Genomic DNA, 27571 nt, shown 5'->3' on the forward strand with positions numbered 1-27571 from the left:
TGTCATTCATAAATACAAAATTTTATTTGCACTTCATTAGTGTAGAAAGACCACGATGCTTCTCATACCACAACACTCAGGACACACCAAGTTATTCAAATACATACTTATTTACCTTGACTAAACAAAACAGTGCAGTTTAATAAAAGATATACCAAAGATAGAGTTCACAAATTCCTTATCAGACCCTCAAAAAAAAAAAAACCCAAAAAACAAGAAAACTTGAACACAGTCTAGGCTTAATAGGAATAAGCTTCGCCAACAGTGGGAGAAGTCCATCATTACAAAGATACAGGATGCTTGGGCAGATGCATGTGTGTTTGTTGACAGAGTAAAATGTAACTCTTAAAACCCCTTTAAACAGGATTTGTGTAGGACAGCAGTGTGGCTTTAAAAATCTTTTCTATAGTTTCAAAAATTCGTCTTCTTTATTTTTATTTCCTTTATCTCCCCCACCCCACCCCCGCCCCAACCTGTGATGCTGGGGATTGAAGCCAGGGCCTCGCGTGTTGGGCGAATGCTCAACCCCTGAGCTACACTCCCTGCCCGACAGTCTTCTCTTAGTCATTCTTAAAAGCGTGTCCCGGCCATTGGGAACGCCCCAGATTCTGCAGCCACAGGACCCAGTCCCATCCAGCCCACTACCTAGGAAAACCTCTCACTACATAACCCGATAGATAACCCTGTGGCAGCTGTGGAGGGAGCTTTGGGGCAGACACACCCCAAGCCTCAAGATGCTACACCTGGGAAAGCCTCGTGAATAAAGAAAAAGCAGTCGTCCTGTTTCCTTTTTCCAGCAATCTTCAGTTTTGTAGATTTTTCTTTGAAACAGAAAGCGAAGCACCAGGTCCTCTCTTCTCACCGGAGTATCTGCCTCGTAGTGTAATTAACAAGGACATTTACAGTACTCAAGAGATATTACACCTTCTCTCCCATTCTTCAGACTGGAAGTACTACGCCCCCCAGCGTACGCACACAACACACTGGGTTAATGAGGAAATAGATCTGAAGGGAAGTGGTAACTTATAACCCGACCTTACCCAGGATTGCATATTTGCATATTTACAAGTTAGTGTATAGCTGACTTGGGTTACAAAGTGCGAAAGGAAATTGTCACATGATTGTAGTGCAGAACAGAATGTTTCCCCTCCTAGGACTTGTTTGCACTCTGTCTCCAAAGCAGCAATTCAACAGCATCGGACATGTGGTCTAGGTGGAGGCAGCTCTGGTGGGATCTCAGGCTCTGGTTGTAGAGAGAGGATGCTATTGGACAACTCGTTTCTCAAAATGTCAAGAGGCATCTAAAGGACAAGGAGAGAACACAAAGACCTCAGTCTTGCAAGCGAGAGGCGATGGTCTCAATTGTACAGCCTTTGTTTTATGTGTATGGGCATATATATGTCTGTGCACCACATGTCTGTTACCTGATGAAGCCGAGTGTGTGTGTGTGTGTGTGTGTGTGTGTGTGTGTGTGTGTGTGTGTGTGTGTGTTGGTGTGTTGGGTCCTGGAACTGGAGTTACAGATGGTCGTGAAATGCTGAGTGGGTGTTGGGAATTGAACCGGGGTCCTTTGGAAGAGCAGCCAATGTTCTTAATCACTGACCCATCTCTGAAGTATTGTTTTATGCCATTGGGAGAGGCTGGGAAGCAGCTTGGTGAGAAGTATTTGTCCAGCATATGTGAGGAGACCCTAGGCTTGATCCCTAAGAGTGTGATAAAAACCACACATTATTTGGACAAAATCTCCTATGATGAAAATTTAACGGATCAATCAACAGAAAGCCAGTCCATAGTCTAAAGAAAACAGGAACAACCTCGCCAGGTACATAAACAACCAATTCATCAGTTGTTTCTGAATCATGTCATGTCTGTGACAATCTATGAGTTGGTCCCCCTGGGCCCCAAGTGACATAATTAGTTAGTGCTTAACAGTTAGCCCTCTCTGCCTGGAAGGGTCTACACTGCCAGATTCAATGAAACTCTGAGGATAAATATCTGGGAAAAAAGAACTGTGCCTGTAACATGTACAGCTGTCCTTAACACACGCTGCGGCTGTTTACAGAGCACTGTGAGTCACCTAGTGATGGCGTTTTCAGGGTTCCTAGAGTCACCCCTCTAGGGAACACCAGCTAGTGGCTGAGAGATGTCCGAGGAGTAAGCAAGGGTTCTGCTCAGTGAGGCATCCTCTGTGACAGTCCCGGTCTAGGGAGGGACCTGAGGAAGACCCGTAGCTGTGGCCCTTCTCTAAGGAAGGCTGCACACTGCAAAGGGGCTCCATATTAAACTTAATTCTTTGGGAAAAGAGGAAAAAAGAAAAGGAAGTGTCATATAAACATGGCACTTCATTTACCTGCAGCGCGGGAGACTGAGCCTAGGGCTCGTGGCTGCTAAGCAAACGTAATCACAGTGTTACACTCAGCCCCACTCTATTTATATGTTGCTAGGTAAATGAGCCATGCCCCAGCTTCTCACGGTCATGAGACCTTGTATAAGTCACCCTAGAACATTCTACCTCAAGGAAAGGAAACAGACTATCAACCCTAAGGACTCCAAAACCCTAGGCATGAGCAACAGCTGCCAATGCAGCTAGCTGAGCAGGCACATGTATTTATTTTTACCTTTTTCAGAATGTCATCAACGAGTTTCAGAAATATCTCATCCACATTGAAATTGTCCTTGGCACTGGCTTCACAGAACCGCATCCCAGTTATCTGCTGTGCAAACTGAGAAGACATGTGCTCGTTTTAACCACTCGGTGTAACCCAGCCCTATGTGGGTGTGTCAGGCCGGGCCTCTGACAGGACCACAGACTCTGTGCTTTACACTAAGGGGGGGGGAGCTCAGGGTCTGTAAAGTCCCATTTATGTTCAAATATCAGGTTCATGTGTACAGCAAGGTCCTGTAAGTAAATAGCAATATATACATACATACATACATACATATATATATATATATATAACAAAATCTCTAGAGACCTTTAAATCCAATTATGTGTGTACGAGTCTAAATGTATAGTGATCTGACATTTAAAATATGGCAGGAGGAAAAAAAAAAACATGAAAGCAAATCTTACAACCTAAAAACATTTTTTCTGTATAAAATGTCAAGTTACATACAATACAGTATATACTGATGTGAACGGTTCCAAGGGTGGGCCCGGGCAGTTACCATGGCACTCTGCTCTGGCAGCACGTGAGCGAGCCCCGAGAGACACACTGCAGAGCACCGCGTGCTCGGGAGCACCCCACATCCACGCACCTTTTCTCCTTGCTGCCTGGAGATTTCTCTGTCTGCTTCACAGTCCAACTTATTTCCAACCAAGAGAAGCTCGGCATCTTCTGAAGCATACTGTGGGATTTCAGAGACGTCACACACTGACAGACAAATGCAAACCCACACATCTTGTCACCAGTTTCTTATTGTTCCTTCTCCTCCACTGTCCCTGAGCATCTCCCGAGGTGGACAGGGCTCTCAGTGTTTTGGAAAGTACCTTCTGCGAGGCACCAACAACTACCATGGTCATGGCCTTGGCCTCAGCCACTCTTTAGACTCTGTGAAGGAAACGACTAAAAACAACAGGCAAAGCTATGTGCTCAGAAATGGTCCTCAACTGTAAGAGGCCAAAGGCCAACAAAATGGGGAAAGAATGAAGCAAGGTGTGTAAAACAAAGCAAGTCTTTCTGCTCGAAGAACACTGGACGACACAGAAAGGCCCCCCAGGACAATACTGGTGACAAAATGGAGCCAGTCCAAGCTTTCAAACTTACTTTTATGCTATAATGGAGTTAGCATTAACTCTACAATCCAAAACAATTTTAAGCTGTATCTGCAAGGTTTTAAAAATATAGGTCCGTTAGTATCTCTTGAATAATTCACTCCACTTTGTATACGTCTAAAAAGTCATTTGAAGCAGACTGCATTGAAGGAACCTGGGGATCATGGCCAAAGTACTCTTGAGGAAAAGGGGTGGGAGGCAGCTCCCTATGTGGGTGTCTTGCTGACATGGAGGTGTCAGCAAGAGCACCAATCTGACTGGCTGGGATGATGGGACAGCTTGACCCAAGCTGAGCATTCCAGAAATGATAGCTCTTAATGGCTTTGGTTGTGTACACCTTTGATCCCAGCACTTGGGAGGCAGAGACAGGTGGATCTCTATGAATTCAAGGCCAGCCAGGGAGGGCTACATAGAGATACCCTATCTCAAACAAACAAGCAAACAACAACAACAAGAAACTAGCTCTATTTACTTACTTACTTACTTACTTACTTATTTATTTATTTATTCATTCATTTATCTACTTATCTATCCATCTATCTATCTGTCTGTCTGTCTGTTTGAGCTGAGGATCGAACCTAGGGCCTTGTGCTTGCTAGGCAAGCGCTCTACCGCTGAGCTAAATCCCCAACTCCAAAAACTAGTTCTTACACAAAGAACTATAGATAGAATATAGGACAGGCAGAGAGAGAACATGTCTGGCTCACTAGTCTTCTGAATAGGTGAGCTCAAGAATTAGAAAAACCCTGTGAAAGGGAGGGAGGGAGGAAAGGGAAAGGGAAAGGGAAAGGGAAAGGGAAAGGGAAAGGGAAAGGGAAAGGGAAAGGGAAAGGGAAAGGGAAAGGGAAAGGGAAAGGGAAAGGGAAAGGGATATAGATCCCGCCACCAGCAGGCCTGGCCCAGACTCCGACTCTGATGGTAACCTCCAGGGAACAGCTGCCTTAGCCTCATGTGACACCAGCCAGCTTTGTACTTTCGATTGTTCTGATTCCGAGTCCCTCCCCATTGCCTGGTTTGAGCTGGCTTTACAAACCACATCTATCAGTCTCTCACTGACTCTGCTGTAGACGACTCTCCAACCCCCACAATGTCAGGAGACTACGAGTTTTGATTTTCTTCGTTTTGCGCATGTGCATGCATGCTCTATGGCATGTGTGGAGGTCAGATGATAACCTGCAGGAGACAGTTCTCTTCGTCTATCACGTCAGGTCACCTGATGAATTCAGGCATCAGGCTCGGTGGCATCTTTACCCACTGAACTCTCCCACCAGCCTGGGGTGATGGGTCACCAGGTTACTCTTTTAGGGACTTGAAGCTGGCTTTTTTTTTTTTTTTTTTTTTTTTTTAACTCGACTCTTGACTTGGGCCTCTGATGAATGACGTTTTGATGTCATGAAGACTCAAATTCTTTTCCTTAGATGAGGCCTCAACAGCGAACACCATCACCACTGCATATGAAGAGCCACACAGCGGATCACTGACCCCTCCAATTATCCTCCCCACATCCTCAACCATCGCTTTTTTACCTCATAATATCCCTAAACCTATCCACGGGAGGGGGGTATTGGAGACGAGGGCCTTCTCTGGGCACAGTCACTCTCTCTTGTGGCACGAGGGTAACCGTGTACTCAGTGACCGATGCCTAGGGCAGAGCAAGTGGAGGGCAGAGCCCTGCTTCCCTCTTGTTTGTGGGTGGTGAGTTTCTCTGTGTGGCCCTGGCTGGTCTGGAAGGTGTCACGTAGACCAGGCATGGCTCAAATTCAGAGACCCGCCCACCTCTGCTTCCTGAGTGCTGGAATTAAAGGTGGGCACCATCATGCCCTGTCCTCCTGTCTCTTACACTGGTCCCTAACATACCATGGAGAGGCACACAGGGCAAACCTGCTTAGTAAAACCAGAAGTGCACCTTTTCTGGCGGCCACATGACGGGCACAGTATAGTCAGGTTTAGTACAACTGCACACAAAACCTGTTGTGTGTGTTTGTAACATAAAGGAATTAAACATCTAATTATTGCCTAAGGGGACAGAACCTCTCAAATTGTGGTCAACTGTATATACACAGTCACCTTTCAATGCCAGCTGCTCGCTCTTCTAAAGGTGCACTGCTACACACATTTCCTAGTACAAAATACAGTTCACATTAACCATGAAGACACAGATTTCCTGTAATGACTCAATTTTAATCTGAGAGAAATCTTCTCTTGTTCAAAATGAGGAACCGAAGAACATCTATAGTGCTGAGGATGATTAGGCCCCTGGACCACCCATGGGCACCATAAAGTACATAAAGAGTGTCCACACGACCTTTCCTGCTTAGTGTAACTCTGAGGAAGCAGCCAGACAGAGCAGCCAGAGTGAGTAAGGGTTCTGGCCAGAATGAAAGCTTGTTTTCTTCGTTACAAGCCGATTCTAGGCAATCTATTCCACCCCTGCCTCATCTCTAACGAGGTTGTGTATGGATAAGATGATGTTAGTCCACTAAGGATGCTCGGTCACCCTGTTCCCCCTTTCCTGTCATGAGTCATGATATGATGCCCCCAAACTGAGAGTTCACAACAGGAGGATGTGACACGTACCTTATCAATCATCTTCATCCATTTTGGCAAATCATCAAAGGTCTCTTTCTTGGTGATGTCATACACTAATATGATCCCCTTGGCACTTCTGTAATAGGCTGAGGTAATGCTGTTAAATCTCTCCTGTCCTGCTGTGTCCCTAGGAAACAGCAGGAAAGATCAGTTCCCGCACCAATGGAGTAGGCAGCCCTTGTGAGCTGGTGCAAACACCCCCTTTGCTCCTCCTCCACCCCAGGGGTACGGGATACTCTCCCCTGCCTGACATGTGGACGGGGAAATGTTCAGGCCATCTTACACTGTTAGGAGACACGTGCTTCATCTGTATACAGATTAACAACTAAATCGCATAAATGGAGACAGATTCCCCGCCGAGATCCACAGTTTATCCAGACTAAAGCCATAACGAGAATGTCAGGACATCAAAACATGGGGTCATTTGCTTCTTTAGAAAGGGAGAGAGAGCAACTTATAAAACTGCTGTAGTCCCACTGAAGACTTCTCTCTAACCTGCCTTTGGTGCCTGACTGAATGCTTGCAGCAGGAAAAAACATTTTTTTAGGATGACTATTCTGCATCCCCCAAATGCAGGCTGAGTTATTTTCTACTCTTCAAAGCTACTGCACACCAAATTGTGTTCAGCCACATATGACTGAGCAGCAGGGAAAGCGAAGCGTTGATTCCATTCAACGGGTTATTAGCCAACTGTACAGCAGTATGGAGCCACTTTATTTATCTAAAAATTTTAAAGATGTGTTTATTTGTATGAGTGCTTTGCTGCATGTCCATGTGCGTACCACGTATGTGCCAGATCAGAAGGTGGCATCGGATCCCCTGGAACTGGAGTCAGGCATAGTTGTCAGCCACCTTGTAGTAACTGGGAACCCAAGCTGGGTCCTTCGCAAGAGTAACAAGTGATTTTAACCGCAGAGCCGCCTCTGCGGCCTCCACAAAGATAAGCAACTATCGAAGAGGTGTCACGTTGTAAAGATACAGAAAATCCCAACAGTCTCTCCCCACCATCATCTCCAGGAAGTTGAACTAACTTCTTCCTTCCTTCCTTCCTTCCTTCCTTCCTTCCTTCCTTCCTTCCTTCCTTCCTTCCTTCCTTCCTTCCTTCCTTCCTTCTTTTTTTGTTTTTCGTGACAGGGTTTCTCTGTGTAGCTTTGGAGTCTGTCCTGGATCTTGCTCTGTAGCCCAGGCTGGCCTCGAACTCACAGAGCTCCGCCTGCCTCTGCCTCCCGAGTGCTGGGTTTAAAGGCGTGCACCACCCACCGCCCAGGGGAAGTGGAACTTTTTCATCACAATGGTAAAGAGCTCATTTCAAGCTGGTGGCACGGGCCCACACCTTTAGTCTCAGCACTTGGGAAGCCGAGGCAGGTGGATCTCTGTGTTTTACACCAGCCTGGTCTACACAACGAGTTCCAGGACACCCAGAGTGGTTGGCTACACAGAGAAACTCTGTCTTAAAAAACCCATTATTAAAAAAAAAAAAGAGAGAGAGAGAGAGAGCTCATTTAGAGAACTTTGGGTTTTTTGCTCTCAGCTAAATTATCACTTACTAGAGTACCGTGGGATCTTATTCTTACATGTCTCTTCGCTTTTGGTTCAAGCTGGAAAATTACTTTAACTCTGTTTTTTAAGTTTGGTAATTTAACATTTTAAAAGATTTATTTTTAACTGTGTGCATGCATGTGTACAATGTCTGCATGTGTACCTGAGGGCCAGTGCCTCAGAGGCCAGAGGCTTCAGACTCTATGGAGGTGGAGTTACAGGAGGCTGTGAGCCTCGACCTTGGTGAAAGGAATCAAACTCTGTCCTCTGAAGGAGAACAGCCAGGCATAGGGGCACACATCTTTAATCCCAGCACCCAGGAGGCAGAGCCAGGTGGATCTCTGTGAGTTCGAGGCCAGCCTGGTCTACAACCTGAGTTCCAGGAGAGCCAGGGCTACTGTCTCTAAAAACCAAACCAAAACAAACTAAACTACCACAACAACAAAAAATTCTCAAACCGGGCTGGAGGGATGGCTCAGAGGTTAAGAGCACTGACTGTCCGTCCAGAGGTCCTGAGTTCAATTCCCAGCTACCACATGGTGGCTCACAACCACCTGTAATGAGATCTGGTGCCCTCTTCTGGCGTGTAGGCAGAACACTGTATACATAATAAATAAGTAAATCTTAAAAACAAACAAACAAACAAACAAAAAAACCAACCCAACCAACCCACCCACCCACGCATTAGTTGAGACAAGATTCCCCTACAATAAAGACTGGACTGATGGGTAAAGAGAAACAGCCAGCCGACCATTTCTTTCTTTCTTTTTTAAATAAATCTTTATTTATCTATCATGTATACAGTGTTCTGCAGGCCAGAAGAGGGCACCAGATCTCATTCTAGATGGCTGTGAGCTACCATGTGGTTGCTGGGAATTGAACTCAGGGCCTCTGAAAAGCACTCAGCGCTTTTAACCCTCTGAGCCATCTCTCCAGCCCTGCAACCATTTCAATCCTATGCTCATATCATGGTAGGGCACATGTTTCAAGGCTTCAGGTCTATTTTCACACAGTAACTCAGAGAGACCGTTCAGCATTAAGAACGCATATGGCTTGTACAGAGGACTCAAGTTTGGTTCCCAATGCTCCCATCAAATGGCTCCCAACTGCCTGTAACCACAGCTCTGGGGGATCAGACTCGACAGGCACCTGTACTCATGTGTACATATTGACTCAAACACATATATACACACAAATTCAAGAAACTACATGCTACTGGACACATTGTATTTTAGTGGCACATTAAGTTTTTGTGTACATTCATGTAGAAATATTTAAGTATAGAGAAAAAACTGGTCCTTGAAACATAATTGAGGGATTAAAAATGTAACAATATGTAATATGAAAATGTGACAGACTGCTGAAGCCTTTGGGATTTTAAAGGTGTAGGACTCCAGTATAGTATTTTCATTAGGATGACCACAAACAGAAATGATCAAGAAGAAAGGCGTTTGTCTTAACAGTTCCTCTGTGGCAACCAACTGGCTCCAGGGAGGAAAGCCGGGTTCTGTTTTACAGCCCAACACATCCACCTGGGTCCTGAAATGCTGCTACACTGTGGTCTTGAAGCCCCAGCTGATGGCAGGAAGACACACCAGACAACACACAACACACATCACAACAGCAAAGGTGTGGAGACTGCCCTGGACCCTGAAGCATGACAAACAGTAGAGGCTGAGCATCTTCAATCTAAAAAGCCAAATGTTCCAAGATCTTTCTGAGCGCCAGCATGATGCTGGTGCCACACATGAGAAATTTTATATCTGACCTCAAGAAACGCAGGCACACTAGAGATGTACAAGATTATCTTCAAGTACATGTAAAAGGAGTTTCACCTTTAGACTTGGGACCCATACTCGTTATTTCATTGTATCTATGCAAATATTCCAAAATCCAAAACACTTCTGGTCCTAAGCATTTTGGGTAAGAGTATCCAATCTGCACTTTTATTGAAAAAATAATCAAAGAGAACCACGACCCCAGAATTTTTTTTTTTAACTAGCAAAATGAGTACAAAAATTATTTCTATCACTGAGCTATTCCTCTGGCTCATTTTTCATCTTTTAAATAAAATATTTCAGAAGAAAAAGTCTTTTGAGTATGGTGTGATTAATCAAGTAGCTGGCGTATTGTAGAAATAAGATTCACTCTGAAAATCCCTTCAGGGAAAAGGTTGTGTGGAGTGTTGATCAGATTAAGCAGCTCTGGGCACTGGTGAGTCCCAGGGCCTGTCTGGCTGTAAGAGGAGCAGCTAAGGGTAAGTAAGGCCCGCACCGGATGAAGCGACACCATCGCTCGGGCTGGGCTCTCAGACTAAGCATTCCGTTCCCATTCTGTCTCCTGGGCTGCTGAGATGTGAGCAGGCCGCTCCTGGCTCCTGCCACAAGCCCCTTCCACCATGAAGGACGGTACCCCTAAACCATGAGGGACTATACCCCTAAACCATGAACTGGGACAAGGCACCCTGCCCTTAAGTTGCTCTGTTAAGTACTTTTCACACACAAGTCCCACTTCCTAACCTATCACAGATATTCCATGCAGAGTGCAATCAGCTTTTCTGTAAATCAGTGCACACCACCACTCTTCTCCAGTGCACACCACCACTCTTCTCCAGTGCACACCACCCCTCTTCCCAGTGCACACCACCACTCTTCCCCAGTGACAGTCCCAGTGCACACCACCACTCTTCCCCAGTGCACACCAACACTCTTCCCCAGTGCACACCACCACTCTTCCCGATGCACACCACCACTCTTCCCGATGCACACCACCACTCTTCCCAGTGCACACCACCACTCTTCCCCAGTGCCACCCCCAGTGCACACTACCACTCTTCCCCGGTGACATTCCCAGTGCACACCACCACTCTTCCCCTGGTGACATTCCCAGTGCACACCACCACTCTTCCCCAGTGACATTCCCAGTGCACACCACCACTCTTCCCCAGTGACATTCCCAGTGCACACCACCACTCTTCCCCAGTGACATTCCCAGTGCACACCACCACTCTTCCCCAGTGACATTCCCAGTGCACACCACCACTCTTCCCCAGTGACACTCCCAGTGCACACCACCACTCTTCCCCAGTGACATTCCCAGTGCACACCACCACCCTTCCCCAGTACCACCCCCAGTGCCACTCCAACAGCTGCAGAATTTACAGAGAGGGCAGAGGGCAGTTTCTAGAGAATACTTTCCCATCTAAGAGAAAAGCCGTCTGAGAGCCCACGTGGCTGAATACATACTACCAGCTCTCATGGACCAGGCCTCCGTAAGGAAAGCCAGGAACTGATCTGAGTCGAAGCCACTGTGGGGGAAGCTAGACACAACCAACAAGAGGCACCTGAACATTCAGACATAGATTAAAAAAAAATGTGTATGTGTGAGGGTGCCCTTGGAAAATGTGTACATGTGAGGGCACCCTTGGAGACCAGAAGGTGCCAGATCTAGAGCTGGAATTACAGGCAGCTGTGAGTGAGCCATGAAGTGTGAGTGCTGGGAACTAAATTCAGGTCCTCTGCAAGAGCAAGGGCTGTTCTTAACTGTTGAGCCATCTTTCCAGCTTCAGAACATATTCTGCCTGTCACCCACTCAAACCAGCTGTACACACATTCTGATATTAGCTACATTACCCTTCTCAGGGAAAAAGAACACAGCCACAGATGCTAGGTGCAGAGGTAGATGTGTCCTGAACCCTTCAAAGGCTGTCCTGAGCACTTCTAGTTAGGAACAGCGACTTGTGACGAAGATTAAAATGTTATGTATATGGGTGCCTTCCCTGCATATGTGTGTGTATATGTATGTGCCTGGTGTCCAACAAGGTCAGAGGAGGTCGTCAGATCCCCTGGGACTGGATTCACAGACAGTTGTGAGCCACCACGTGGGTGCTAGGAACCAAAGCCAGATCTTTGAAAGGGCAGCCAGTGGCCTGAAGTGCTAAGCATTCTCTCTCTCCAGCCTGTGGGAGATAATCGGATGGACAGCAATGAACTAAACAAAGATTGTTACCTTTTTCTGGACTAGTGTAAGAAAAACCTATGTTTTGTTATCAAATACTTAGGCAAAACTGTTAAAAACAAACAAAACCATAGACCCCCGCCCCCTCCAAGCCCTTCTGTGGGGTAGACAGTTGCAGATGACCAAATGAGAGTGATTACCTCAGGACACCAGGAGAGCAAGGCTGGCTCGGCTGCAGCTGGGCCCCAGACAAGGACATGGATGAAGGATGGAGACATGCCACTAACAGTCAAGCGTTAGATGACCGGTGAGACCACAGATGCGGCAGCAGTTAACGTGGATGAAAGCAAACACACACAGACGGTGGACAGACAGTCAGAGCTGAGGGCCACCTGCCAAGATGAGTTAGTAAGCTGAGTGTTGCACCTGAGTTAGGAAAACCACAACGCAGTCTCCAAACAGCTCAGTGGGGCTGCCACTCAAGCACCGCGCGCCAGACCCCGCCCTTTCTTCTACAGAAGAAGCTAGCAACCTGGGGGATTTTAGCTGCCACTGTGGGTTGTTAATAGGGAAGAGAAAGATTTAAGCATCCAGGACAGTTAGAACACAGCCGGTCTGGCCTCTTGTCCTAATGTTGAGCTGAGAAAGGATCTCGCCTCCTCAGATGGGGTTTCTGGGTCCCCTCTGGTATGCAGAAGATGCCCCAGTCACACAGCACCCACAGGCCAGCAGGAAAGGGGATACCTGCCACACTAAGTCCACACTTATCAATCAGCACTGGCCCGAGCTGTTGTGTAGGTGATGTGTTTTTCCCTCCTGACAATATGGTTACGAACATATTGGGCTCCTCTGAACACCATGCAGTAATTTTAAAGACATGAAGACATGCCTTTCCCCCTACCAGTGCTGGGGATGGAAGCTAGGGCCTTGTACATGCCAAGCAAAGAGTTCTACCACTGAGCCACACAGCAGTCCAAGACATGCAATCAAGTAATTATTTTAATGATAGCAGTTTGGAGACATGTCAGTGATCGGAAAACAGGCAGAGAGGCTCAAACAGGCTCTCAGGACAACACCCTCTGACAACACGTGCAGATGGAGTGGGACGTAAGGAGCCATTTCCAGGAAGAACTGGTCAACTGATTTTAAAATGAGCGAAGGAAAGCAGATGAGGAGAGATGGCTCAGGGTCCATTTTAGTAGCCAAGCGTGTGGACTGTTAAAACACACAGGGCGTAACCGGGGCAGACTGGACTTACCATATCTGTAATCTAATTTTCTTCCCTCTCAGTTCGACAGTCTTGATTTTAAAGTCAACACCTGTAGATAAAACAAGTGACTATGAAGCAAAAATAATAAAGACGCAGTGCACCACAAGAATCCCACTTATAAGTCTGACTCAGAAAACTAAAAGGATCGGTATTGCAAACACTCCAAGGTGTGAGGGACGGATGTGCAGAGACCCGCAGCTCTGGGCACTCTCCCTCTCCACACTTGACCCGAGCCCACGCCTGGCTTATCCTAGCACCTGCTATTACGTCATCCATGACTCCTGGTGCCAATTAAAAACCACAGCAACATGAACAGAGGACGCCAGTTCAGAGATAAGGATTCTTAGATGGAAAACCTGAAATTTAATCCTGATTTCAAGCAGCCTTTGTTTGAATCTGGAAGTTATTAACATATTAACATTTTTAGCCTATTAACATATTAACATTTTTAGCCCTCACAAGTGCTGGCAAATATGCACATGACTCAGTATATTACTTAGAGAGGAACAAATTGTTAGAGACAGGCTGGGTAACCAAGTAAGGCCTCAGCACACACACACAAAAAAAAAAAAAAAAAAAAAAAAGGAAAAAAAATCTACCCATCTCTAGATTAGCATATTCAATTTTAATTTTTATTCATTTTAATATTGCAAGCAAACCATCGTGTGTAATATTCTTCCTTAAAATCAGACCAGTAAGCATCAAATAAATTTTAAAAATCCAAATTTCATTTGTGTATCTCATCTGGTAACTTTTACATTTTTCAACACAGTATTGACAATCGGAGGAGCGAGGAGATGCTGGCCAACCACAGCACCAGAGATGGTTCTCTTCTGGATCTATTTCCCAGCGGCCTGGCGGGACCCCAGAAGGACGATCCCAGGCAGTAGGCATGTGCAGGTGACCAGAGCCAGCACAGTGACTCTGCCTGTCCTCTGCTCATCCGTTTTGGGGCCTGCGGCAGCAGTGGTCAGATGAGGATCTGAGGTGAACAGAATGACATGTGACTGGGTTTAAAATTAGCAACACACTAGACATGTTTGTAAGACTGAGCTGCTGGGCAGCCCCTAGATGGACAGCAGAGAGGTTCTGTGAATACAAAACGTCACCATGGAGACGGGTCCACTATGTATCAATTCTTGTTTTTATTTTTGCAATGTTTGTTCATTTGTTTTTTGTTTGAATTAGGGTCCCTCTACATAGCCCTGGCTGGCCTGGAACTCACAGAGACCACCTGCCTTTGCCTCCAAGTGCTGGGATTAAAGGCGTGCGCCACCACACCTGGCAATTTCAATTCTCAACCCTTCACACCAGACTGGCAAGGCTGACCGACACAGTGTCTGTCACCTTCCACTCTCCAGCTGACTGCTTCCCAAAGGCAGATGGCCCTCAGGCACAGCCGTGAACCTGAGAGCAGGTCTGTGCAGGCCCATGGCCTTGAGCAAGGCTCCCAAATGACTCATCCCAAGGTAACAGCACCTTAAAGTGACACCTCCGAGGCACAACCACACTGTCGGCTCTGACTGTGACGTGGCACAGCATGGCGACAAACCATTGTCTTCACAATATTAACCTAAATGTAGGGCTTCTTCGCCACATGAATCTGCGATGTGAGTTACACATCAAACTCAAGCTGCCATGACTACTATTTTATTTCACATTTTAAGAAGTAAATGTTTACTTATTTGTTTATCTATTGCAGTGTGCGAGAGTGGAGTCAGAGGACGATTTGCAGGAGTTGGTTTTCTGTACTGTGTGGCTACCAGGGGGCAGGTCGTCCGGCTCCAAGGTGATGGGAGGCTTTGCACACAGCCATCCTGTCAGCTCCCTTGATTTCACTTTTTTTTTTTCTACTTCAAATGAATTTGTTTTCAGAATCTGAGTTAAGGAAGATATAACTTTGGTAAATCTGTTATTTTACTGAAAAGAAGTGGCCAGCGGCATCTCTCCTGAGTTCTGCTTCCGGTCACCTAACAGACCTCAAACACCAGGCGGGGCTCCCGTGCTAAGTCAGGCTGTGCCTGCACATGTCACGTGCTCGCCACGCTTTCACAGCAAGTTTGGAAACCCACCTGTGTTGGCAGTCCTCTGTGAGAATTATTTTTCCAACCACAAAGCTTAATGAACGAAAATAAAAGGATCAGGCATTCACACACAAAACCAGGAAAGAAGATCAGTTATTTGAAATGAAGCTGGACAGAGGATCTGTTCAGCCAGCGGGGAGAGCCGGTACTAATGAGCACAGTAACCACAACGGCATCAGCAACTGGAGTGGAAACTCCAGAGCTGGGAAGTGGGTGAAGTCGGAGTCTATAAACCGGCTGGAGAGGTGGTTAGGAGCACTCCCTGCTCTGGAAGGGGAGGACTCGGTTCAGTTCCAGCACATACACGGCAGCCTGTAACTCCAGTTCCAGGAGATCCAATACCCTCTTCTGACCTCAGCAGGCACTGTGTGCAAATAAATGCCTACAGGCAAAAACACTCATATGCCCAAAATAAATAACTCTAAAAAAAAAAAGAAAAGAAAAAACCAGGCTGGAGAGAGGGCTTAGAGGTTAAGAACACAGGCTGTTCTTCCAAAGGTCCTGAGTTCAATTCCCAGCAACCACATGGTGGCTCACAATCATCTATAACAAGATCTGGTGCCCTCTTCTGGCCTGAAGGCATAACACTGTATACATAATAAATAAATAAAATCTTTAAAAAAAAAAATCAAGTCTACAAATGATAACAGCTCATTAAAACTGTCCCCTCTCTTAAATAAAAGAGCCTGCATTGAACCTAACAGCTCCAAGTAGCTTGTAATGATTGGAAACTTAATTAAATTTATGGCTTGGACACATCTTTGTATTAATACAAGTATACCACTGGACATGTCTAAAAACGCTGCCTCACAAATATGAAATGGCTCTAGGCTGTGTATCTGCACCACCTGCATGCCACAGAGATGGTATTGGTGATTAATGAATGACAGGAAGCCAGCAACTGTCTCAACTGTTTGGGCCACAGCGTTAGGGGCAGGCGGCATAGACAGCAATGGAGAACTACACATCCACACACAGGGACGGAGCAGCATCACCTTCACATCTATCTACACATCCACACATAGGGATGGAGCAGTATTACCTTCACATCTACAGCGCTGCCAAAAACCCAGTTTCTCAGAGGCTTCTTGACGAACAGGCAAGCAAGCAGCCTTCACTAACCTCTGGGTTAATGGGGACAGTCCCTGCCCCCAAAGCTGGGTCACACTGACCTACATTAACACACCATGTACTTGGCAACAGAATACCTTCCCCTGCCATCCACTCTTAGAGAACCTTCTCGTCTGCCCAGAAACCTTTTAAATCCTAGATTTCCCACGGAGCCTTCCCTGACCATACCTACCCTGCTCCCACCCCGATTCTGGCTCTGTACTCTTTCTTTGCTGGCCTCAGCCAGAGGCTCCATCCTCCAAAGACCTAGCTAGCATCCTTGGCTTACTGCCCAGCACCCAGCAGCAACCCAATGACTCTGATGGTGACTGAAAGTTGGCCTCTCTTCTCCATTAAATGCTGTAGAGTAATTTAGGAAAAATCAGAGATATTCAGGGCTGATCAGTAGTTTTTTGTTTTTTGTTTTTTTAAAGACAAGAGGCAGAAGAGGCAGCTGTGGAAATGAGAGTGGTGGATATAAACACATGTGTGTGCATGTACAGACACATTTTACTTGGTCTACAATTCCGCGAAGGACAGTCTTACTAGGCTGTAAACGTCCCAGAGATTACTATGGTAACAGATTACTTATCGCATCACTTCCATGGAGCAGTAATCCCTAAATAGATTATTTTGTTGACTTACGTTTTAGCTTCCAATTGTATAGAAGTCTTCTGAAAACATGTTAGTGATGTTTCCAGAAAGGACCTGGCTTACAGGGTTAGGCTCCCTACTCCAATGGGTGCTGTCTCTCAGCTACTGTGGCTCATGCTCCGCCTTCATCTGTTTTAGTAGCAATGACAGTCTTACCTGTCAGATATTTGGTGCCTTGCACGCCCTATGCTCATGGAAGTCCAGTCAGGTGGGCACTGCCATGTCATCTTGTAGGGACACCTGATCATAGACAGCGGGGTAACTGCTAGACCACATGCTAACACAACAGCAGAATCAGGATTCAAGTTCACACGTGTGTGAACAACTAAAGGCTCTTATAATAAAGATCAGGTGGGTGAGGAAAAAAGGTGTGTGCAATGTTCTGCAAACGGTCCATTACTGTCATAATCATGGCGCTAGGGGTGAGCCTGGCTTCGCTTCCTTCTTGGTCTGTCTTTCAGAGCCCAAGCAATTGCTGCCTAGGAAGGCCAGAAGGGAAAACATTTCCAAAACACTGTTTCTTCCTGCTGAGCCCTAAGAAGTCACAAAACTGAGACCAGCAGAAATACAGACTCCCCTTCCTTCACGTTCCTTTCCAGTCTAAAGAAAACACGATGCCGTGGTCCAAGTCTTGGATACAGTCAGGGCCCTGCTTCCCCTCCCCCAGGATAACCTTGCTTCTCTGCCAACTCAAGCCCCGCAGCTTGTCCTGGACGGCACTGGACTTTCCTGAACATTCACACAGCTGTTCCAGGCTCTCACACCGGTCTCCATGTAAAATGGTTGTAACGCTACAGTTCTGTCACAGTTACTGCCTTCGGTGTGGAGCACGACTTTTCTTCCCACCATATACCTTAGACAATGTCAGCCACTTTGGGACATTATATTCCTGACTTGACAGTGACAGACTAAATTAAGAGATGTGTCCAAGTCACAGACAGGGGCAAGTCCAACATTGGGTGGGAGGCACTAAGTGTGTGACAGATAGTCTCATTATTATTATTATTATTATTATTATTATTATTATTATTATTATTATTATTATTGGAAATGAGTCTCCTGCCCGAGCTGCATCATTTGTGAGGAGAGTACAGGGTGAACTGTGCACCATGAGGGACAGGGAGACGCGACCAGCTGCCTCCAGACCTGCTCTTTTTCTACTACTGTATCAAGCCCAGATTTTATTTTTACGTGTATTGGTGTTTTGCCTGCATGTATGGCTGTGTGAGGGTGTTGGACCCCCTAGAACTGGAGTTACAGACAGTTGTAAGCTGCCATGTGGGTGCTGGGAATTGAACCTGGGTCCTCTGGAAGAGCAGCCAGTGCTCTTAACTGCTGAGCCTTCTCTCCAGCTCCAGAAGTATCTTATGGGTAAAAACTCATGGATTTGACTGGCTTTTCCTCCCTAAGCTGTGTTGTGAGGATTCAGTAAACTAAAAACAATATTCTAATTATATCATCTCGTGATCATTTCAGAGAAAGACACTATGATAGAGCAGACCTGGGGGTGAGAGAGGGTTGGACGGTGGTTTGAGACCACTGGCTGTTCTCAAGGAGGATCCAGGTTTGGTTCCCAGAATCTACATGGCAGCTTGGAGCCACATGCAACTCCACTTCAAAGGAACCTGACACCTTTTTCTAGCCTCTGAGGGCATTGCACACATGTGGTGCAGAGACATACATGCAGGCAGAACACCCATACACATAAAATAAAAACAAACCTTTAAAAAGGGGGTGTGTGCAAACCCACCATGCATCATTACAGAGGCTCACCAGGCTGTGGCCAGGGCAGGGCCACAAGTAGCTAGCTCTGCCTTCTCTTTCATTCTGGCTTTGACAAATGCAGACTACCCTGTGACTCTGCCCGGCACAGGGACGCATAAGCCACAGACCTGATGCGAACACACAGGCAGGGCAACATAGGATAAGGCAGGGAGAGGCTGGGAGCACAGAGTGCCCACACCGGGAGACAGTTCTGTTTTCACGGAAGTATACAGGAAGAATCTCAGAAACCGGTGCTGTGTTTGCTGTATTCCAGGGACTACTCTAAGAGCACGTGTGTTATCTCACTGAAGTGTATCCCTTTAGCAAACAGAAAACTGAAGCCAGGGGGCTGGAGAGATGGCTCAGAGGTTAAGAGCACTGACTGCTCTTCCAGAGGTCCTGAGTTCAGTTCCCAGCACCCACATGGTGGCTCACAACCAACTGTAATGAGATCTGGTGCCCTCTTCTGGCCTGCAGTCACATATGCTGAATATATAATAAATAAATAAATGTTAAAAAAAGAAAAGAAAAGAAAACTGAAGCCAGTGGGCCTCTTCTACTCCCTGGCCACTACACATCATTGCCAGTTCTTAGTCCAAACAGCTGTGGAACAGCCAGATGCTCGACTAGCACAGTGCTTTTCAGTGCAGGGCGTGTGAGGTGGTCGTACTTCACCAGGTTGTGGCTGACACTGACATTTCTTACTCTACAGTATACACTGTACACATCTGGATGGATTTTCTGGCCGTTTCTGCATTCACAGCACTGATATGGAAAGCAGAAGGATGGATTACCTTTCTGGGCCAGGTACCTAGGACGTGGTACACACTTACTCCTACACTGTGAACTAGGGAGAAGGTGCCTCCAACCCTCTTTTATTGACCGAGGAACCCGATGGAAGTGGTCTGCCTAAAGACACACTGGTAACTTACAGAAGAGCTTGAACCGAGGTCCAGCTTGCTACCTGCCAAACACCCCCATCTGGGCAGCACAGGGAGAGGCCACGGTGGCTGAAGAACAGGGCTCTCCTTTTTGAGTAAAAATTAAAAGAACAACAACAACAACAACAAAAAGATTGTTGACTTGAAATTTTGTTTGAGTTGATCAACAGGAGAGTACTAACATCTTATCATACAAAAATAAATAAAAGTATGAGGAAGGGAAGGAAAACGGGAGAAAAAGGCCAAGCTCTTTATTGACAGGGAATGGTGACATCACAGGGTTCTGGCCAGCCAAGTTCAGAGGCTTCTACATTAAGAAGGGCGGGGAACAGGAAGGCTCCTCATCCGCCTGCCAGAGGTTCACTGGAACTTGTTTTACTTGGTAAGCTAAGAAGGTAGGACCACAAGTGCTGGAGTCAGCAGCCGGTCAGACTGAAGAGGAGGAGGGGAGACCTTTTAGTGGTACACACACAGTGTCCTAGCAGCCCGTCAGACTAAAGAGGAGGAGGGGAGACCGTTCAGTGGTACACACACACAGAGTGTCCTAGCAGCCCGTCAGACTGAAGAGGAGGGGAGACCTTTCAGTGGTACACACACAGTGTCTTGTTAGGTCTGTATTGTTGCTTCCTGGATTTACAGAATTAAATAACAACATAGCCACACTCAATTAGGGCAGTGGGTTTGGTCTGTGGTTTTGTTTTCCAAATACTTTTCCTACATCAAAGCTGTGCGACAGAAAGAAAAAAGGTAAACAATCAGTTCCTTCCCTCTGATGAAACACAATGGCTCGCACCTCTTTCCTTACACTGGACTGCCACTCTCTTTGTGACCCACATCCCCTCAAATGCGATAACCCAGGTATGCAGGTGTCAACTTTGTGCCCTATTTAAATGGCTCCGAGAATGGTCTGATGTAGATATACAGAATCTCTAAAAAACATCTGCCAAGTGACTGCGTGTTTTCTTTCCCAGTTCAGACCAATGCTTAGTTGGAACAATGTATCTGATGCCCAGGCTATAGAACAACTCTCACGATCTATCCTCGGCAAAGGCACCAACCTCTCTTCTCCAACCAGTTCAGGGCCTCCAACAGAGCTCCTGGCAGAGTCCACAGGCTGGAAAGAAGGAGCGCACCTCTACTCCCACCCCCATCATGCATATAAGACTTTCCCACTTCAGTGCAAGAAGCAAGGAAAGAAGGGGGACATTCTGGGGCCAGGTCTAACGAGGTTTTTATTTTCCCTGTACAGTTGATTCCAAAGAAATCTACAGCCTTTCTCTGAAAGACAGCCACCAGGTGTCACACGACTGACACTGCACAAGCCTGTGGGCTTACACTGACTCCCTAAATAAGTCCAAACACAGAGTACTGACTGCTCCCTGGGCCTGTGACCCAAACAAACCTCAGTTCCTCTTCCACTCGCTTCTCCCTGAGTTGCGGTCTCCCATCACTCGGGCAGTGGGTGGGGCAATGGGTAAGTCTGCTGTCCCTCAACGTTTGGAAAAGGGAATTCTGGGCATTCTTCCCTAATTTCCTCTCTCTTTCTTATTTTATGTGTGCAGGTGTTTTGCCTGCCCATATATCTGTGGACCACATGCATGTCTGGTGCCCTCTGAGGTCAGAAGGGGGCATCAGATCCTCTAGAACTGGAGATACAGATGACTGTGAACTGCCATGTGGGTGCTGAGTACTGAACCCAGGTCCTCTGGAAGAGCAGCCAGAGCTCTTAACTGCTGAGCCATCTCTCCAGCCCCCCTCCCCACAACTCTCTTAAGTGAAACACTCAGCATACATGCCATGGTTTGGAAGACTGCATTGAAGCACAGAAGAGCAATCAAAACAAAATCAGAGTTTTAACCCAGAAAAGCAAGTACATCTTGACTATTCTGACCCAAACTTCAGCCCTAAAAGTTCCAGACAAAAGAGCAAAGTGTCCAATTTCCGCCACACCCATTCTGAAACTTCTAGGTAAAGACAACTACGACCACATTTATAGGCAAGCCAGACGGCCAGTAAAGACATCTGTGACTACATTTGGAGGCAAGCCGGATGGCCATTTCTGCATGGGTCTCACTCAGTCACCTGTTTTATGAGCCTTCAATTCTGTTGCCAGTTCAAGTACTCCTGCAGGTGTGGCCTAGGCTGAAGCCTGTCTGGGTTGCTTAGGCATGCCCCATCTCTGCATGAACTAGAGAGGACATCCAGGAAGCCAAGACAAGGACTGTGGCCAACAGGTTAGCATCGCCTCTCTAAGTCCTTAGCTGTCTTCTGAGATCTGGCCTTCTCAAAGGCGGGCCTGGGAAGCTGTAACTATTGTTGCACAGGACGAAGGTCCCCAGAGGGAAATTTAAAGAGTTTTAAATCTGCTACCTGATCGCTCCTAATTTTTCCCATCTTCATTTTAAATCTCTCTCTCTTTTGGAACTGATGATGGTGGCTTTTTAAAACATCTTTACTTGGCAAAATAAAAGAACTGATGACCCAATGATGGGTCGCTACCATTTTTAAGGGGAATTTTACTGCTCAGGAATAATATAGAATTCTGGTTTAGACAGCTTTACATCAATTTATTGCCATGTTCCGAAAGTTTAAGGATACTTTTCATATACATAATGAGATGACAGACTGGACTGAAGTCTAAACACAACATTTGTGCTTCATATTTTATAAATATAGACGGAAGGTCATTTAATGCAGTATTTTAGAAGAGGGTATCTGATCCCCTGGAGCTGGAGTTCACAACTGCTTGATGCGGGTACTGGGAACCAAACTCTGGTCCTCTATAAGGCAGTGACACTCTTAACCATTAAGCCATCTTTCCAGTGTACCCTCCCTGCCCCTGCCCCCGCCCCCCAAACATATCTTAATGGATTTTCTTGAACTATACTCTAAAAGTTTATTTATGCTAAATTAAGGGGATCTAGCACAAAGAAGGCGGATCAGGAACTCAGTACTGCTTCTCTGTCTTCCACCCAGAAAGTAATCACAGGATCCCACTCGTACCTAGGGATTCCCAGCAGTGCACGTAAAGTATGTTTACAGTACAGGTGTCCACGGAAGAAAACGGTCCGGGTATGTCAGAGATACTGTCTAGGCAAAGAAGGAACTAGAAAACTGGCCCAGCCTCAGCTCAGACGGGTGCCAGCGTCTACAGCAAACTTCTTTCTTTTTCCCATCTCTCTAACGTCACAGACGCTGTTCCTCTCCTTTGAAAAGACTCAGTCTCATTATTCCTGCTGCATCAGAGCAATTCAATTCCACAGATACGATTCTACTTGGAACATCACATTCTACCATGATAATTTCCATGAAATAATTTAAATATCTGTAGCTTTTCATACACTTGTGAATTCTACATGTTTAAAACCTAGTCTGCTCTGATAATTAATGATAACAATAAAAAACCCCAACATTTCACTGATTCAAATTTTACATTGCTCTACCACCTCAGACCCCTAAGGATGGTTTCCACTGTTCCCTGTTACACAGAGTCCACAGGTGTCGGATACGCCGTCAGGGCGTATTTCAGAAGTCTCTTGTAGATGTAACCAATCGTATTATTAAAATAAGAAACACAGAGCCAAGGTAAAAGAGAAAAGCCGAGAGGTCAGAGCTCAGAGATAAAATCTTACCTCCTGCAGTGCTCCTAGCTTCCCCGAGAGAGGGAGGTACTTCCTGTGTCCCTGTTTAAATAATCTTTCTGTTCTGCCTTCTCATTGGTTGTAAACCCAACCACATGACTGCCTCATCACTGCCTGTAAGTACCGCCCTCCAGGTCTTAAAGGCGTATGTCTCCAATACTGGCTGTATCCCTGAACACACAGAAATCTACCTAGCTCTTCTAACCACCACGCTCTCACTATGGCTCTAATAGCTCTGACCCCAGGGCAACTTTATTTATTAACATAAAATTAAAATAACATTTCAGTACAAATAAAATATCACCACAGTCTCTCTTCCAGCCTCTGACTTACAGGTGCCATCCCTTGCTTCTGAAACCCATCTCTGTGTCCACATGCTCAGAGACTGCGCGGTCTCTTCCAGAAGCAGCCAACATCTACGAGCCCCGACTCAGCAAGGAAAACAACATCAGGGCAGACACTCATCCTCCATGTGCGGCTCTTTGTACCGGGATGAGAAGAAACCAGAAACACAGGTCACAGGAGGGATCCCATGAGTTTCTGCTCAGACAGTAGCTACAAGGCCACAGTACAGCCAGAGTCATAGGTAAACAGCATTCTCTAAAGGAACTTAAGGAATGAACTTCGCCTGCCCACAGTTCAGTGGAAAGAAATGCTCTAAGCAACTCTCGGCCCCAGCCAGGAGGTGCTTCTAAGCTGAGTACTCTCCACTTGGCACCTCTTGCACACCGATCCCACCCCCCCCACACACACCCCGGCTTTCCACTTTACCCCACAGGCAGCGAGACAGCCAACAACACAGAGCAGGTGCTCAACAAATGACCCGCTCACTAGGAGGGCAGCTGGACTCCGAGGTGCGAGCTAAAGAGGAATCTGTTAGCATTTAGTGTCTTCAGGCTATGATTAAGCCATGGTTACCATCTTTCTCTGAACTCCCCACAACAAAAAATATTTGCTGAAATTAACTACTACAGCCTGCATATGGAGTAGACAAAAACATTCAAGGAAAAACAAACAAACAAACAAAAAAACCACAGCCAGGCGGTGTTGGTGCACACCTTTAGTCCCAGCACTAGGGAGGCAGAGGTAGGTATGTCCTGTGCGTTCGAGGCCAGCCTGGTCTACAGAGCAAGACCCAGGACAGGCACCAAAACTACACAGAGAAACCCTGTCTCAAAAAAACCAACCAACCGACCAAACAAACAAACAAACCTCTCCCCCCCAAAAAAAAAACAAAAGAAAAAACCCAACCACCCTTAACCACTCTCAGTGTGGGGAGACACACTTCCACATAATTATGTGTGTAAGGGGGCCGCTCCCCCTGCTCATTCCCAGATAGTCTATGTAATCCCAGGCTGCCCCAGGCTGGTTTCACTCTGCCAATGCTGGGAAAGCTCATGGCCAGGTCCACCCTTCTCAGAACTATATGCCAGCCAAGGTCTCCATAATGCTATGTCCCCCATGAAAACTTTCTAGAGTGTGGGTGTCCTGCTCTGGAGGAGACCTTTACCCATCATCCCCTGGCTCACCTCATGCCTTCATAGTGTTAGTATCTGCACTGATTTTTCCTTCTGAATTAAACACAATCATACCCTTCATTTTTACATATATAAGTACAGGGCCATAAAAGACTGACAATCCTCAACTGCCTTCAAACCTACTGCACTTAAGTCAGATACTAACACAATAACATAAGCCTCATTTCCTGGCTAATAACTCCCTACATACTCTCATGATCCAAGATTGGATATTTGCAACAGGTATAATTGTTACTGGATTTCAATATCGCATCCCCAAGACAAACATTAAAAAAAAAAAAAAGGTGGAAGAAACATAAATATTAAAAAAAAAAAGGAAGAAGGGGAAAAAAGCATTAAGGGGCATACTCAAAAAGGAAATTAAAAAAGTCAATGTGAAAATTGGAGGTTTAATTTCCCAGCAAGTACTTAAAAACTGCCATACTTTTGTTTGTTACCTGACAACTTACCAATTATGATCTCATGATCTCTCTGAGGAGAGTTCCTAAAATTCTCTACAGAATCTCAAAAGTGGGAGACATCAATGGTTACAACTGTAAATATGTGTATATGTATTTAGCATTTCAGGTCTCCAAGCTGAGATTTTGCTTGTTTGAGACAGCATCTCTCTACATAGCCCTGGCTGTCCTGGAACTCAAGGTGTAGACCAGGCTGGCCTCGAACTTACAGAGATCTACTGTCTCCCCCGAATGCTGGGATTCAAGGCATGTGCCAAACATTTCTTGACTCCCTGTCCAGTCCCTACTGCTTGTTTATTGTAGACTCACCTCAAATCCGGGCAGCCTATTCTATAGCGTCACCCCAAATCTGGGAACTTTCCATGGGCACTACTGGTTCCCATACCCCTGACAAATCTCAATGTCAGGTCCTGTCAGTCCAACGTCATCAAAAACATTCCCTTGCAGTTTCAAATCCAGATCCCGTGTAAGGTAAGCAGCAGCGTTACATTTCACCGACCTCGGGTGGGTACTGGAGGAATGGTTCTCACTTTGCCTGTCACCCGGTTATTTGAGGTCAAGGATAAACACAGCCGAAATCCCTCTGCCCTACATTTCTACACAAAACAAGAAACTGGAGTGCAGCTTTAGTGCGAACATTTCTTCCAACTTCTTTCCAGTAAACCATGAAAACGGATGGGAAATGAGAAAGCAAGCTGTAGTTCTTTCCTCTAGCCCGGAATGCTAAGAGGTTCGATCCCGCTTAGGATGGTGATCTCGGGGAGCTGCACCGGTGGGTGGTTTCCCCCCCCGCCCCCAACCCCCAGGCTTTACTTTTCAAAACACCTCACAAAGCCGTTTTCCTGGGTGAGCTGGTGTAACGGACCGGGAGTTTCCGCGGATGTATCACCCTGAACTCATGACCCGAGAAGGATCCGGGGGAATGTCCCTGCTCTGGGGTCGGACACCCGCGGAAAGGCCACGGAAAACTCGGCCTGGCCCCGGGAGGGGGGTCAGAGCTTCCACGGGGACCCGGCCTGTGCGCGGCTCGCATGTCAGACGTTCCCACGGCGGGAGTGCCGGGGACACCCGCAGAATAGCCACGGATAACAGCCTGTCCCCGGGAGAGGAGGTGGTGGTCAGAGCTTCCACCGGGCCCGGGCCCCGACCTCCCCGCTGGCCCACCCGCCCCAAGCCCGGCGTACCCACGGTGGACTTGCAGGCCTCGCAGAACGTGTCGTCGGTGAAGCGCTCCATCAGGCTGGTCTTGCCCACGCCGCGGGAGCCGATGATGATGACCTGCAGCTTGAAGTCGGCCGGCCTCGGGGGCTGCTTCCTCCGGCGGGCCTGGCCGCCCGACAGCGCCGGGGAGACCGCGCCCAGGCCGCCGCCCGCGGGCCGCCGGTGCAGCGCGGCGCTCGGATCCATGCACGCATACGGCTCGCGCTCGGGACGCCGTCCGCGCGCCCCGGGCCCCCGCGCACCCTCCACCCGCTCCGCGCCGCTGCCGCCGCCGCCGCCGCCAGGAGAGGAGGAAGGGAAGCAGCTCCTCCGCAGCAGCGGCAGCAGCATCCCGGACCGGGAGGGGCAGGAAGCGCAGGCGCGGCGCGGCGCGGGGCCGGGGCGCGACCCCTGCTGGCCGGAGGACCGAACTGCACGCTCCGCTCCGCTCCGCGGCGGGGCGACGTTCTTGGTCACCGCTGTCCCCTCGGCCCTCCCTCCGCCGTGCATTGCCACTCGTGGTTTACCGTCACCGTGATCAGTTCCTAAGAACCACGCACTTGTATTAGCCACTCGCCCCACCCCCACCCCCCCACCCCGCGAACATGTCGCAAAGTGCATGGCCTGTGATCATCGTCCCGAAATCAAGTTGTACTGGGTGCCGGGGGTCCCAGGCCCGGCCCACGCGGGGTTCGGATTGTGAACGCCACTTTGGCTGAAGCCCCGGCGCCTTGGAGGGGCCGTGGCTCTGCGTGCGATTTTCCTGTGCGGGACTCCAAGGGATCCGCTATCTTAACGGGGTTGTTGTCTCTCTCAGACACTTAGTTGCAGTCTGTCAATAGTAAATGGCATGCACCTTTGGAGGAAACAAGCAGGTAAAAACTCAAATGTCAAGCGACCGGAACTCTGAAGGTTTAGGAATTGACATGGGTGGGTTATTTTGCCATTTCTACTTGAAAGTATTTAGAGCTACAGAAGCTTGCCAGCGATTTATTTAGCAAATTCCTCTGCGTGAACTTGAGCACCTCAGAACACTGGGTTCTAAACATGA

At 47.2% G+C, this 27571-nt stretch overlaps 1 protein-coding gene across 1 annotated transcript; it reads right to left on the minus strand.

Moving 5' to 3' along the window:
* Rab12 (RAB12, member RAS oncogene family) lies at nt 1-26886 on the minus strand. Its single transcript, XM_006991690.3, has 6 exons — nt 26505-26886; nt 13119-13179; nt 6353-6491; nt 3259-3348; nt 2619-2723; nt 1-1301 (listed from the first exon to the last, which is right to left on the minus strand). The coding sequence occupies exons 1-6, from the start codon at nt 26869-26871 to the stop codon at nt 1188-1190; spliced, it is 876 nt and encodes a 291-aa protein (XP_006991752.3). The 5' UTR covers nt 26872-26886; the 3' UTR covers nt 1-1187.
* Between the last annotated feature and the right edge of the window lie 685 nt (nt 26887-27571).

The sequence above is a fragment of the Peromyscus maniculatus genome, chromosome 13 (assembly GCF_049852395.1).
Source record: "Peromyscus maniculatus bairdii isolate BWxNUB_F1_BW_parent chromosome 13, HU_Pman_BW_mat_3.1, whole genome shotgun sequence".
NCBI classification, from domain to species: domain Eukaryota; kingdom Metazoa; phylum Chordata; class Mammalia; order Rodentia; family Cricetidae; genus Peromyscus; species Peromyscus maniculatus.